This window comes from Coregonus clupeaformis, chromosome 11 (genome assembly GCF_020615455.1).
Source record: "Coregonus clupeaformis isolate EN_2021a chromosome 11, ASM2061545v1, whole genome shotgun sequence".
NCBI classification, from domain to species: domain Eukaryota; kingdom Metazoa; phylum Chordata; class Actinopteri; order Salmoniformes; family Salmonidae; genus Coregonus; species Coregonus clupeaformis.
In genome coordinates this window covers 12,652,388-12,666,326 of record NC_059202.1, presented here as the reverse complement: position 1 = coordinate 12,666,326, position 13,939 = coordinate 12,652,388, and the positions used below count along the sequence as shown (strand labels likewise).

General features: G+C 42.9%; 1 protein-coding gene across 13 annotated transcripts in view; it reads right to left on the bottom strand.

Annotated features, from left to right (window-relative positions):
- Positions 1 to 13,939, bottom strand: part of LOC121576587 (FERM domain-containing protein 4A-like) — a 242,235-nt gene that overhangs the window by 14,048 nt on the left and 214,248 nt on the right. For 10 of the 13 annotated variants that reach the window (XM_045223446.1, XM_045223448.1, XM_045223444.1 and 7 more), the window contains exons 12-16: positions 4,672 to 4,748; positions 3,534 to 3,675; positions 3,209 to 3,350; positions 1,158 to 1,291; positions 872 to 994 (exon numbers count right to left, since the gene is read on the bottom strand). In XM_045223446.1, the coding sequence (XP_045079381.1) occupies positions 872 to 994; positions 1,158 to 1,291; positions 3,209 to 3,350; positions 3,534 to 3,675; positions 4,672 to 4,748 (618 nt within the window). The remainder of the gene's footprint in view (positions 1 to 871; positions 995 to 1,157; positions 1,292 to 3,208; positions 3,351 to 3,533; positions 3,676 to 4,671; positions 4,749 to 13,939) is intronic. The other 3 variants (XM_045223440.1, XM_045223449.1, XM_041889834.2) reach the window with 1 other exon arrangement.

The window sequence follows — 13,939 nt, the reverse complement described above, 5'->3', positions numbered from 1 at the left end:
TTCCTAGTTAAAATCAAGTTATCATCCAATAGGCTTTGATTAATTTTCCAATATCCTCGCCCACGTGGAAATTCAGTAAGAGTAATGTATATGCCAATTATATGATGGTCCGACCGCATTTTGTCCCCTATCAACACTTTTGGTGCCAACGAGAATGACATAAGTAAGAAGTCAAGACGACTAGCTTGATTGAGTCTCCGCCATGTATATCTCACTAGGTCAGGATATTTAAGCCTCCGTATATCTACTAGTTCTAATGTATCCATGACATTCATGATTTCCTTAAGAGCATAAGGGTGATAGTTTGTAGTGTGATTTCCTTTACGGTCCATTGAGCTATTTAAAACAGTATTATAATCTCCCACCATAATAATAGAGTATTGTATTGCATGCAGTGTTGATCATTTATTATGTATATTGTCAAAGAAGTGTGGATCATAATTATTTGGTCAATAAAGGTTAATGAGCCACAAATGTTTATGGTCCAATAACATATTTAAAATCATCCATCTACCTTGTGGATATGTTTGGACAACAAAACGGAAAGCATAGAAATAGCACACATAGAACAGATCTACCGCTTTTTAGACTTGCTTTCAATGAGAATGACAGATCTATAACTCACATTTCTATGTGAATTTGGTTGGGTCGCCCAAAAAGTTACATATTGCAGTTTTAAATAACTCCATGTTCATGAGGAAGTTTATCTACACTGGGAGCCAAATAGAACTCCTCCCATTTACTAGAACTGAATGGAACCACTGGAAACAGTTGGATCAGATGTGGACAGTTACGGTTTGAGAGATTTCTCTGACCTCTCCTTTAGGCAGGATCTTAAAAGGGTAGTTAGGATTTGAGTGTATTTTCTGACCTCTCCTTTGGGATGGATCTTGTGTTCGTCCAGTTTGAAGGCGGTACCAATCTTCCTTCTGACCGTCGGAGGCTCCTCCCCTGGATCCAATGGATACTCCTTAGGCAGCTTCCCTGTCAACTCCTAGAGAGAGGAGAGACGGAGAGAGAGAGAAAGAGAGAGCGAGAGACAGAGAAAGAGAGGGAGAGAGAGAGAAAGAGAGAAGGAGAGAGAAAAACATTAAATTGATCATTACTCATTGATGTGTGTAAGTATGTGTGTTTGTGCATGCGTGCATGTGTCTTACCGCCTCTCTGATACAGATGTTCTTGAGTTCCTCTAGTCTTTGTTTGAGAGTCTCCTCCAGGGCCTCCTGTCTGGCCCTCAGGGCTGCCAGCATGTCTTTCTTAGCTGTCTGAGAACTGTCCGACTCCTGGGAACCTACACACACACACACACACACACACACACACACACACACACACACACACACACACACACACACACACACACACACACACAGAGATACAGTCAGAACACACACACAGATATACAGTCAGAACACACACACAGATAACAGATACAATTAGAACTTATCACTGAACATGGACCAGAGTGTAGAATACTGTAAGAAACAAGCTTACTATAACCTTACTGTGTAGCACTCAAATACACCCCCCCAAATACAGCACTTACAACACTGGAGCCCAAACAATGCTATTGTCTGACCCAGGCCTCCAGAGAGAAAGTGAAACAAGGAAATGGTGAAGGACGGAGGAGGGGTGAAGGCACCTGCCGAGTTGAATGCTTCGATAAGGTCTAAGACTGTGTGGTGGGGAGGTTGTGTGTGTCTGAAGGGGATGGGGCAGCCGCGGACACAGTCTATGACGCACAGTCTCCGACCCTGAAGGCCCAACATCGTGACAGCCTCTCCCTCTCCCTCTCAATCAAACACACACACGCACACACACACACCCTCGCCGTCGCTGCTCAACTACACACTGACAACAACCATCCTGCAGTTCAACCAACCACAGTTTACCCCTTGATCAAACACTCCATTGTGGACAGCATCCTGGTGTAAATACTGCATTTTATAATAATGATAAACAGCCATACCAAACATTCTATGAACTACAGTATGTTAGAGCAGGGCTGGAGCAACAACCTGTGTTACTGTCCTTGTCTATCAGTGTATCAGTGTTTTGTTACTTTGCTTCTGCAAAAGCTAATGGGGATCTGAATAAACCAAACCAAACCCAGTAGCTCTCCAGGAGGAATGTTAGCCACCCCTGGTCTAGGTTTAGGGGCTAAGATGTGAAGCAGTACTGTCAGACTGCACTCTAGATAGATTAATACAGAATATCTACACTGCCGAAAACTGTAGAGAGAATGTGACGGAGACACATTAAGATAACATCACTACTCATATCAGTGACATCATTCTGTTGCGAGGCAGTGTGTCATTAGATTAACACACACACTGCTCTGTGTGTGTGTGTTCCATGTAGGAATATGTGAGTGAGTGTGTGTATTTGAGATAGTCTCCGTCAGTGGGTGTGTGTTAGAGCAGGGTTAAAAACACTGAATGTAGAGAGCGAGAGAGAGAAGGGGGTATATGGAGATAGCTGAGAGACAGCGAGACACAACGTGAGGGAGAAAGAGAGAGGCAAATACAAAGAGAAATGGGACCGAGAGATAAAGATAGATATCAAACAGGACGTTAGAGAGGACAAAGATGAAGTGTGTTGTGGAGACTACTCCTTCTAAACACAGTCATTGATTTCATAAGGTGTCAGCGGTGTCTGGAAATAGCTGACCCTGCACACACATGCACACATGTGTGTATCGACCTTTGCTCCCTCAATCAAAACTAGTTGAGTTTTTAGTACAAACATTATTTGAGCTTTCGTGTGTCATTCACACTTCCACCATGTTGGTGGAAACAGCCTTTGGAAAACATTAAGCTAACAGCATAATGGGTTTCTGTCCTGAAGTTTAAAGGTTGATTCACAGCCCTGCCCTCTCTAACTCTGTTCCCACAGACCCCTGCCCTGGCCTAGATAGGGGGGTGGAGGGGTGAGTTACCAACTACTCCTCTCACAGATCTCTCTCTAACCACATTACCTCCCTCTGCATAGAGTGGCATTGTTCCAAAGACCAGGACAAAGTTGCCCACCCTCCCTTACATCCCTCTCTTCTCCCCTTACATCCCTCTCTTCCCTCTATCCCCATGTCCTCTACCACACTAAATTTAGAGGTAGGCGCCTCCACATTATTGGGCAGAGTGAGAGTAGGGCAAGGGTACTGCTGGCCACAGACACACATGCAAACACAGCCACACGCAGAGAGACTTACCTGAGGAGAGCAGACTGCCGGAGCTGCCACTGATTATCTTGCCCTTGCTGCCCATGTTGGCCAGTTTAGATGTCTTCAGAGTTCCAGTCTCTGTCAGGTCGATGGCTATCTCACTGAGACTACGAGCCGCATGGATCTTAGACTGGACAAACATACACACACAGATGGATATATTAGATATTTACCTAATACCCTATTTCTGCTTGTTTCTACTGATATGGTTATGCTATACCACACTCTAGAACGCCACACACATTCTAGAACCCCATACTCATTCTAGAACCTCACGGCCATTCTAAAACCTCACAGTCATTCTATGTGTTACCTTGCTCTGCTTGCGGTCCAGGTAGAACTGGTGTTGGCTGATGGCCATGGCCCAAATAGACTTAATGAGAGCAGGGCAAGCGTACCAGGTGTGGACAGCTATACCACTGTGGCCAAACGTCCTTCTGGTCACCGACGCCCTACAGTAGAGACGGACACAAGGCCTCCTTATACACACTGAATACACACACAACACACACAGTAAATGAAAGAACACGCACACAGGTACACACGCACCCCAATGACCTATAGCATGACCAGATGCAAGGCATCCTTGAACACACTTATTCTAGAAAGAGAAAGTATGTCTAGTGTGATGTTTATCATACCACACGTTGCCTCTCATGACATGATTTACTCTACACTGTTTAGACAGAAAGACATCTGTATCTACAGACCTGCTCACACTAACTACTGCCTCCTATAAAACAGCTCTCTCTCTTCTCTGCCCCTCTCTCTCTCTCCTTTTCTCTCTTCTTTCTCTATCCATCTGTATAGATGTTAAATAAACAAAAGAGAGATGACTTCCTCCTCTAGACAGCAGAGTTCAGTGTGTGTGTGTGTGACTATCAGCAGTTCTATCTGTGCAGGCTCCATTTAAGATCCCCTGAATCTCACTCTAACACCAATATAAACTGAAGCGGATATGCCTCTCTCCCTGTCTGTCTGTGTGTGTGCACAAGCTACTTTGTTCAATCACATGCACCACTGTGTATCTCTTGGTGTCTCTACTACTCTTGAATATATCGTCACCACTAACAACAACAACACCTCTCCAACCCATGACCATCTCTGCTCTGTGTTTGTTAAGTCTGTTAACCTTTACACAAAGCAGCTATCAGCATTAACAATGGGGGACAATAAAGACATTATACATCTCATCTATCCAAGCCTCCCTCATATATTCTACACACTATTTTCACAACGCCAGCAGAAATGGAGTGTCATCAACACAACTAACTAACATTAGCTATGTGTCATATATATTATCGGGGCAGATAGAAAAGGGCATTCTCTACTACACTTTACTACTTCTGTGATCCAAAACTGTTTACAGTGCTGAAACACATGCACGCGCACGCACGAATGCAAGCACACACACACACACACACACACAGAGAGTTGTGATATAGATTTACCTCCTGGGGTCGTGAACTTCCACTGAGAACTTCTTCTCTCTGAAGTAGAGGTTCTCCAGCTGACGCCATTGGAACACCTGAGGACACACACACACACACACACACACACACACACACACACACACACACACACACACACACACTTTTAGAACTGAGAAATGCTCACACACACTTCAAACTGAGATACACACAGACATACACACACAAACCTCAGAACTAAGAAACACACATCACAGGAGGTTGGTGGCTCCTTAATTGGGGAGAACGGGCTCGTGGTAATGGCTGGAGCGGAATCAGTGGAATGTTATAAAATACATCAAACACATGGTTTCCATGTGTTTGGTGCCATTCCATTTAGTCCGTTCCGGCAATTATTATGAGCCGTTCTCCCCTCAGCAGCCTCCTGTGACACACATACACTTCAAGCTTGAGAACGCAGAAACACACATTCCCGCTTGATATGGTTTCCCTGTACTTACTGAGAGTTAAGATTGGTTTTGCAACACCCCAAAAAACAGAAAGAAGAGGAGAGGAGAGAGGGAGGAGAGGAAAGAGGGAGGACCTGAGGTAAGGGTCTCTGATCAGATCCAGACCCAGCGGTCTCGTCCAGAACTCTTCCCCCGGCTGAATGACCTCACCCCCGAGAGAGAGAGGGAGGAGGCTTTCTCTCCTCCGCTCGCCTTCTTTCTCTTCCCTTCTTTTCCGTTCTCTTTACGAACCATCAGCTCCTTTTTAAATAAAGCCAAGCCCCACTGGGCGAGAATGTCTCTTCAATGTGTGTGTGTGTTTGTGTGTATGTGTGTGTGTAAAATCCTCAAAGGCGCAGGGGAACAGAAAGTTCTGAGTGGACGGGTGTTCACCATCTGTAGGCAAGTGAGCGAGTGCATGTGTGTGGGAGAGTGAATGTGCGTGTGAAGTAAAGTTTCCTCCTCTCCTGTAGCCAGGCGAAGACCCTCCCCCCTCCCCCTGACCCCTCCTCTCTCCCTTGGGGAGTACGCTTCCTGCTCTGGGCTCTGTTGCTGGGAGGGAGGGTGTGGGGGAAGGAGGGAGTGAGGGGAGAGGATGGGGGCTCACTGTGGCCCAATCAAATGGAGAACTTTTGCTTTGTTAAGTCAGCCAGCCCCCCACTTCAGACACACACACAACACACACACACAACACAACACAACACACACAACATAACACACACACACACACACACACACACACAGGCTCACGAGGTCTGAGTCTGTTTCTCGTTACAGAGAAAGAGAGCAGTCGCAGCAGTTACTGTTACACTGGAGACACGACTAGCAGCTGGGACACACACACACACACACACACACACCACCAACACAAATATAGACACACACACACACACCAACACAAATATAGACACACACACACACACACACACCAACAATGGTGGTGGTAGAAATTTGAAGGCAGAGAGATTGTTTAAGAAACGGTAAAAACACATGAACTCTGTACTAACATTAGAAAACAAAGTTAACTGGCAGGATGAGGGAGGACAGGAGAGAGTGGAGAGGAGGGAGGAAGAGAGGAGAGAGGGAAGAGAAGATGAGGGGGCACAGCCCAGGAATTTTAACAGCCTGGAAAAACAATGTAGAGAGAGGAATAAGAGGAGAGGAGAAGAGGGGGATAAGAGGAGAGGAGAAGAGGGGGATAAGAGGAGAGGAGAAGAGGGGGAGAAGAGGAGAGGAGAAGAGGGGGATAAGAGGAGAGGAGAAGAGGGGGGATAAGAGGAGGGGAGAAGAGGGGGATAAGAGGAGAGGAGAAGAGGGGGATAAGAGGAGGGGAGAAGAGGGGGATAAGAGGAGAGGAGAAGAGGGGGATAAGAGGAGGGGAGAAGAGGGGGATAAGAGGAGAGGAGAAGAGGGGGATAAGAGGAGAGGAGAAGAGGGGGATAAGAGGAGGGGAGAAGAGGGGGATAAGATGGAGCATATAAACACAGCATTTGGACTAAGTGTGTGTATGTGTGTGTGAGAGTGTGCATGCATGTGTGAGAATCAGTGCAGTTATGATCACGCTCGGCGTACTGTACACTCAATGGAGTATGAAGACTTAATGTAGCATGGTGCTAAAAATAGGAGACAGATAGGGAGAGTGTGGGTGTATGTTTGATTACAGATAGGGAGAGTGTGTGTAACAGCTTTCCATCACGAGAGTGTTTGACACACACACGCTTCCTCAAAACTAGGTTGTACGGTGGGCCCCATCTTGTCAGCTCAACACTGTGGCACTAGCGTCATATGTATGAGACCGCAATACATCCCAGTACAACTAGTGTGATCAGGCTTGTTGCTGGGCAGGGACAAAAGCCTGCACACCATGTGTGTTTCGAAGACTAGGGTTGGCCATCCAATGGCTCAAACCATCGCTTTCATCTTCCCTCAGATCAGGCTTTAGTAATCACAGTCAATGAGCTATAGAACATTACTGCAAACCACAGTCACATTTTACAGGAAGGGTAGCCTACTTCAAAATGTACATGTACAGCACAATATAATGAGGAATTAAACCAGTTTCAATATTCAAGCAGCTCTGTCCAAACTAACAACTGACAGGAGTTATATAAGTAGTGTGTATTTAGTAACAGCTTTAGAGAAACTGAGACTAATCTGAACAATATCAGCTACAGACATGGTGACACTCTCTTTCTACACAGCACTGAGAATGGCAAAGAGTGTGTCCACTGTTAGGCCAGTGTGTGTGTTCGTGTGTGAGAAAGCTTGAAGTGGATACCCATGGTATTGTATAAAGAATAGAATGGTGTATAACTGCTCAGTAATGTTGGAGTGAAGCCCAGGTCTATTCTAGTACAGGGCAGAGGGGAGCTGTACCTGTAGACACTAGGAGGGGTCTAGAGGGGTTCACCCCCTTCCCTGTTTCTCTCCCTGTTTCTAAGTCCCTCCCTCAGAAAGGTGGAGGGCGGTTAGTTTGGGGGGCGTTAAATGTTTCCAGACTGTTCTCTAGTCACTACGGAGACCGGCCTACTGCTTCCTGTTGTTTTGTTTTGGTCTTAGTTTTTTGAATGTGTATGTTGGAGGGTGTGAGGTTAGGAGGGGTGTTTACAAACCAAAGCGCACTCCTCACTCATTACTCATCACTGTTTCATACCTTCATATACCTGTCTGATCCGGCAACACACTAGCTGGCAGAGATTAAGGCTCAATATCTGTCAAGAAAATCTCAATCCAATTCAGTTCCTCAGTCAAAAGGACACTCCTCTCACTACTGGAGCTTCACACAGTTACTAAACCATCAGCAGCTGCCTCAGTCACTCACAAACCCTAATCTCTGAATAAGTGACTCAGAACTCACTAACAAGGCATTTTTACTGGCTGTGGTTGAGCTGTAACTCCCTACCGATGTGTGTGTGTGTGTGTGTGTGTGTGTGTGTGTGTGTGTGTGTGCGTGGTACGGGAAGTGGGGAAAGGGGTAAAGTATTTAAACAACCCCAAATAAACAGTCAGAAAGCCTCAGAGTGGTGGTCTAGTCACTACAGGATGTCCCCTAGTAAAACACACACACAACTTATTCCTGATGTGAAACTGAAAACAAAAACAGCCTAATCTAAACACTGACAACCTAGTTTGACATAATGATAGTGGCTTTGTCTGCTAACCAGTAATGCACAGCCTCTATACACAGCTTTTCACTGGGTCTCAACCTTCATTGAAATTTACACCAGAGTTATTAAAGACATTAATAGCCATCTTTAAAGTGCCATCCCTCTCTCTATGTTTTCAGAGCGCTCCATGTGTAGATAACATTAGTGTGGTGATGAGAAGCCAGAACATGAAGTCCTGAACCTCCCTTCATTCTACCTCCCCTCTGAACACAATCACTCTATTGTAGTACAGACCACTTTCAACCGGGCACGGCCCACTGCCTTTTATTGTGTGTGTGTGTGTGTGTGTGTGTTTATACAGTACCAGTCAAAAGTTTGGACACACCTACTCATTCAAGGGTTTTTCTTTATTTTTACTATTTTCTACATTATAGAATAATAGTGAAGACATCAAAACTATGAAATATGGAACCATGTAGTAACCAAAAAAGTGTTAAACAAATCAAAATATATTTTTGATTTTAGATTCTTCAAAGTAGCCACTCTTGGCATTCTCTCAACCAGCTTCACCTGGAATGCTTTCCCAACAGTCTTGAAGGAGTTCCCACATATGCTGAGCACTTGTTGGCTGATTTTTCCTTCACTCTGTGGTCCGACTCATCCCAAACCATCTCAATTGGGTTGAGGTCGGGGGATTGTGGAGGCCAGGTCATCTGATGCAGCACTCCATCACTCTCCTTCTTGGTCAAATAGCCCTTACACAGCCTGGAGGTGTGTTGGGTCATTCTCCTGTTGAAATCAAATAATAGTCCCACTAAGCCCAAACCAGATGGGATGGCGTATCGCTGCAGAATGCTGTGGTAGCCATGCTGGTAAGTGTGCATTGAATTCTAAATAAATCACAGACAGTGTCCCCAGCAAAGCACCCTCACACCATAACACCTCCTCCTTCATGCTTTACCGTGGGAATTACACATGCAGAGATAATCCGTTCACCCACACCGCGTCTCACAAAGACACGGCGGTTGTAACCAAAAATCTCCAATTTGGATTCAACATACTAAAGGACAAATTTCCACCGGTCTAATGTCCATTGCTTGTGTTTGTTGGACCAAGCAGGTCTCTTCTTCTTATTGGTGTCCTTTAGTAGTGGTTTCTTTGCAGCAATTCGATCATGAAGGCCTGATTCACACAGTCCCCTCTGAACAGTTGATGTTGAGATGTGTCTGTGACTTGAACTCTGTGAAGCATTTATTTGGGCTGCAATTTCTGAGGCTGGTAAGTCTAATCAACTTATCCTCTGCAGCAGAGGTAACTCTGGGTCTTCCATTCCTGTGGCGGTCCTCATGAGAGCCAGTTTCATCATAGCGCTTGATGTTTTTTGTGACTGCACTTGAAGAAACTTTCAAAGTTCTTGAAGTTTTCCGTATTGTCTGACCTTCATGTCTCAAAGTAATGATGGACTGTCGTTTCTCTTTGCTTATCTGAGCTGTTCTTGCCATAATATAGACTTGGGCTTTTACCAAATAGGGCTATCTACCTTGTCACAACACAACTGATTGGCTCAAACGCATTAAGGAAAGAAATTCCACAAATTAACTTTTAAGAAGGCACACCTGTTAATTGAAATGGATTCCAGGTGACTACCTCATGAAGCTGGTTGAGAGAATGTCAAGAGTGTACAAAGCTGTCATCAAGGCAAAGGGTGGCTACTTTGAAGAATCTCAAATATAAAATATATGTTGATTTGTTTAACACTTTTTTGGTTACTACATGATTCCATATGTGTTATTTCATAGTTTTGATGTCTTCACTATTATTCTACAATGTAAAAAATAGTAAAAATAAAGAAAAACCGTTGAATGAGTAGGTGTGTCCAAACTTTTGACTGGTAGTGTATATCTACAAAAGGTGAGATATGAGGAGAAAACATCCTGCCAATAATGAAAGATCCAAGAGGGCCCTTCCCAGCAAACCGAGAACATTCACAGAACATTAGCTAAGATTTCCATTAAGTTCTAGATTTAGTCTAACATTAGGATGATAACATCCCAAAAACATTTGTAAAAGTTGTTTTTTATGTTTATGTTGTAAATGAAATATCCTTAGAATGTTCTCCTAACATTCACTCAAATGTTGTGCAACAACATCTGTAACAACCACCACAGAACATTCCCCAAAAATGTCTCATTAGGTTTCCAGGTAATGTAATAACACAATGTACCAGTAATGTTTTCCCAGCAAACCAAAATTGGTTCTGTGAAAGTTCTCATAACACAAAAACTGTCCAGTCGTGCTGGTGATTATACAATGTTTGTATAAACATTTGCCTGATGTTGCCAGAACGTTCCCAGAACACATTTTAACTGTTCTTTAAAGGTTCCCAGAATGTTTTATTAGGTTGTGGGAACAGTCTGGTGGGAACATTGTGGGGACATCACAAAATATATGTTCCCAAAACACAAGAAACTGTCAAGTTGTGTGGATGATTATACAATGTTTATTTTAGGATGCAAAAAACATTAACCTGATGTTTTTCATGTTCTTTCAAAGTTTCTAAAACATTTATTTAGGTTGTGGGAACATTGTGGGGATATGACAGGAGATTCCCAAAACACAAAATATGTTTAGTTGTGATGACATTCATGCAATGTTTAAGTTAAGTTGCACAGGACATTCCCTTAATGTTGTAAGAATGTTGACAGAACAACTGGTCTAAGTTCTTTAAAGGTTCCCAGAACATTTCATTAAGTTATGGGAGTTGTCTGGGATGTCGCTCTGGATAAGAGCGTCTGCTAAATGACGTAAATGTAAATGTTGCACAGAACATTCCCACAATGTTGCACAATGTTCCACAATTTCCAGTCAGTTTTTATGACGTTCATAGCATATTTGTTTTAGGTTCAACATAATATTTAATTGATGTTCATGTAATATACATTTTACCTAGTCTTAGAGGTCCTCAGAAAATTTCAATAACACTACTTCTTACCGCACTACTTCTTATCACACTGCTCGCTTATCCCAGAAGTCAGCCGCACCAATGTGTCAGAGGAAACACCATTCGACTGATGACTGTTTTCAGCTTGCAGGTGCCCGGCCCTGCCACAAGGAGCTGCTAGAGCATGATGAGCCAAGGACAGCCCCCTGGCCAAACCCTCCCCTACCCCGGATGGCAAATTGTGCGCCGTCCTATGGGGCTCCTGGTCACGGCCGGCTGTGATGCAGTGCTTTTGAACGCTGCACCACTCAGGAGCTCTTCAATAACATTTCTGACTGGATTTATAAATCTGGACGAAATAAAAACACCCTCTCTTTTAGTATATTTGAGCCTCAATTTGACCGTTTCTTTTCTCCAAAAGAAACATGGTTAAAGAGTATGTGGGATTGAATCTGCAATCTTCAGATCTGCAACCAGATCATTAACCCTCTGTGCCACCAGGGGATAGCTGTGGCCTTGCAGGGTTTTTTCAGTCTAATATGGTCAATCAGGACAGAACACAATTTCTGAGTAATTAAAATGTTTCCATCCTTCATATGATGTGCACTTGTAACACTGTATTTCATGATTTTGCTCTTTGCTATTGCATTTTTTTTTTAACCATTTAATTTAAGACAATCCCAGTAAGGTACTACATTGTTACCCAGAAATGCTTTGATATTGAGAAAAAAATGCATTGCACCTTTAAATCAATAAAAGATTATTGCATTGAACCTGAATTTGTTTTTGTATATTTATTATGTATCATCATTTTTCAGAATGGGCATTGCATGAATTTGTATGTGTTTTCAATGAAATTGAGGAAAGGTCAAATTGTTTTCTTGTTCAGTTTGAAGGTTCTGAGCCTGTATTTAAGAAGCATATGAATACACAAGAATGCAAGTTATTTTAAGGAAGCTCTATCCAACTTTCAACACAGGTGATGAAGAAAGAAAATCATAAAATACTGTGTTACAAGTACACAGCATATAAAGAGGATGGGAACTAGCTGTGCCCGACTAAAAAATCTTGGTCGACCTAGAGACGTCTGTCCTTTCGACTAATCGATTGGTCAAAAAAATATATGTAACGTGTATTTTTCCCTATATAGCTTGTCTGATGCTTTAAGCACACTGTGATTAAATAATTAAGAAAAACAAATGACTCGAGGGAGCCAGAGATCAAGATAGCCTAACCAGAAGAAAAAAAACTTTCCTCCCACTGCTGCTGGCCTTCACAGATTGTGCTGTTACGCTCCTGCTGTTACGCTCCTAATAGGCTACACCAGGGGTCAGCAACCTTTTCCATTTGGAGTGCCAACTTATCTTACCATTTCTACCGATCTGCGTGCCAGTTATGATTTTTATATGCACATTTTCGTGGAATAGTTTCATTTAATTTATAATCTCTAAATCATTATCATGTGGTTAATCAAAATTCTAAAAGTAACTTCTATTGCCATTGCCAACTATGTAAAAAATTGCCTACATAAAGCCAACAAATAAAAACATTGCAACCTGCAGGTTGAAAATATCCTGATAAAAATAAATATCCTATAAATCACATTGTCTATACATGGCCTGTCTGCAAGGAACTGGAAACATTATATCAACTATTAACTTAGGTCTGGCTTGAAGCTTACTCTAGCAAACTTGCAACATTGTATAAAATATTCTGGGCCCTCAGAGTTTCCTGCTCCAGTAAACTCTGGACACATAGCTGTAGGCTATTTGCGAAAGGGATTAGAAGTAATCAGGTAGGCCTATTTTATGACATTTCCACCAGATCAGAGCATTAAATTATTTCCCCCCCTTTCACACTGAGTGGTTATCAAAAGAGAGCTGTAAAGATTTTTCAAATAGGCTACGTTGAGGAACTATTGGCATTCTCAATGGATGTAAAAACAGACTTCGTTTCCTTGCTGTTTGAGGTGAAGAAAAAATTACTCTGAGAAGTTCCACAGTGGTGTTGAGTTAAGACAATCAGAAATACTATCAGATCCCCAAATGTGCACATTTATAGGCCTACATTTGCGCGCAGGCCAGGTAGCCTAGGCCTACTTCAATGTGTAATTAGGTGTGTGTCCTTACTCAACATTGACAGGAGCGCTACAAACAAACTCCTAAATGGAATGAAATAAACCAAAACGATGATCTGTCTGCCAAGCTGAAGAGTGCAGGTTCAATCCCACATGTTGTTTAACCATGTTTCTTTTGAAAAACAGTGAAATTGAGGCTCAAATATAATCTACTAAAAGAGGGGATGTCTTTATTTCATCCAGATTTATAAATCCAGTCAAAAATGCATAATTTAGACTAACCGTAAAAATTCAGCACTGTGTAAAAATGGACTGTTCAACATAAAAAAACACACCTGATTTCATTCCTACTTTGAGACGCTTTATATGGTCCCCCCTTGATCTGAAAACCAAAAGTGATCCTAGATCAGCACTCAAGAGTCTTGCATACCTTCTAAATATGGGCCCAGAAGTACACAGCATATAAAGAGGATGGGGAAGTGATGGTGAAAAAGCCAGTTACCAGTATTTCCCTGGGTTAGTTATGTCTAAGAATGCTAAAACGGAAGCATGGTATTCCTTATTGACTATACTGCCATGGTTATATACTGAAAAAATTAGATGTGAGAGCGCTTCCCCAGTGGTGCAGAAGAAAAAAGATCTGGCTTGGGAACCGAATGTTGCAGGTTCAAACCCC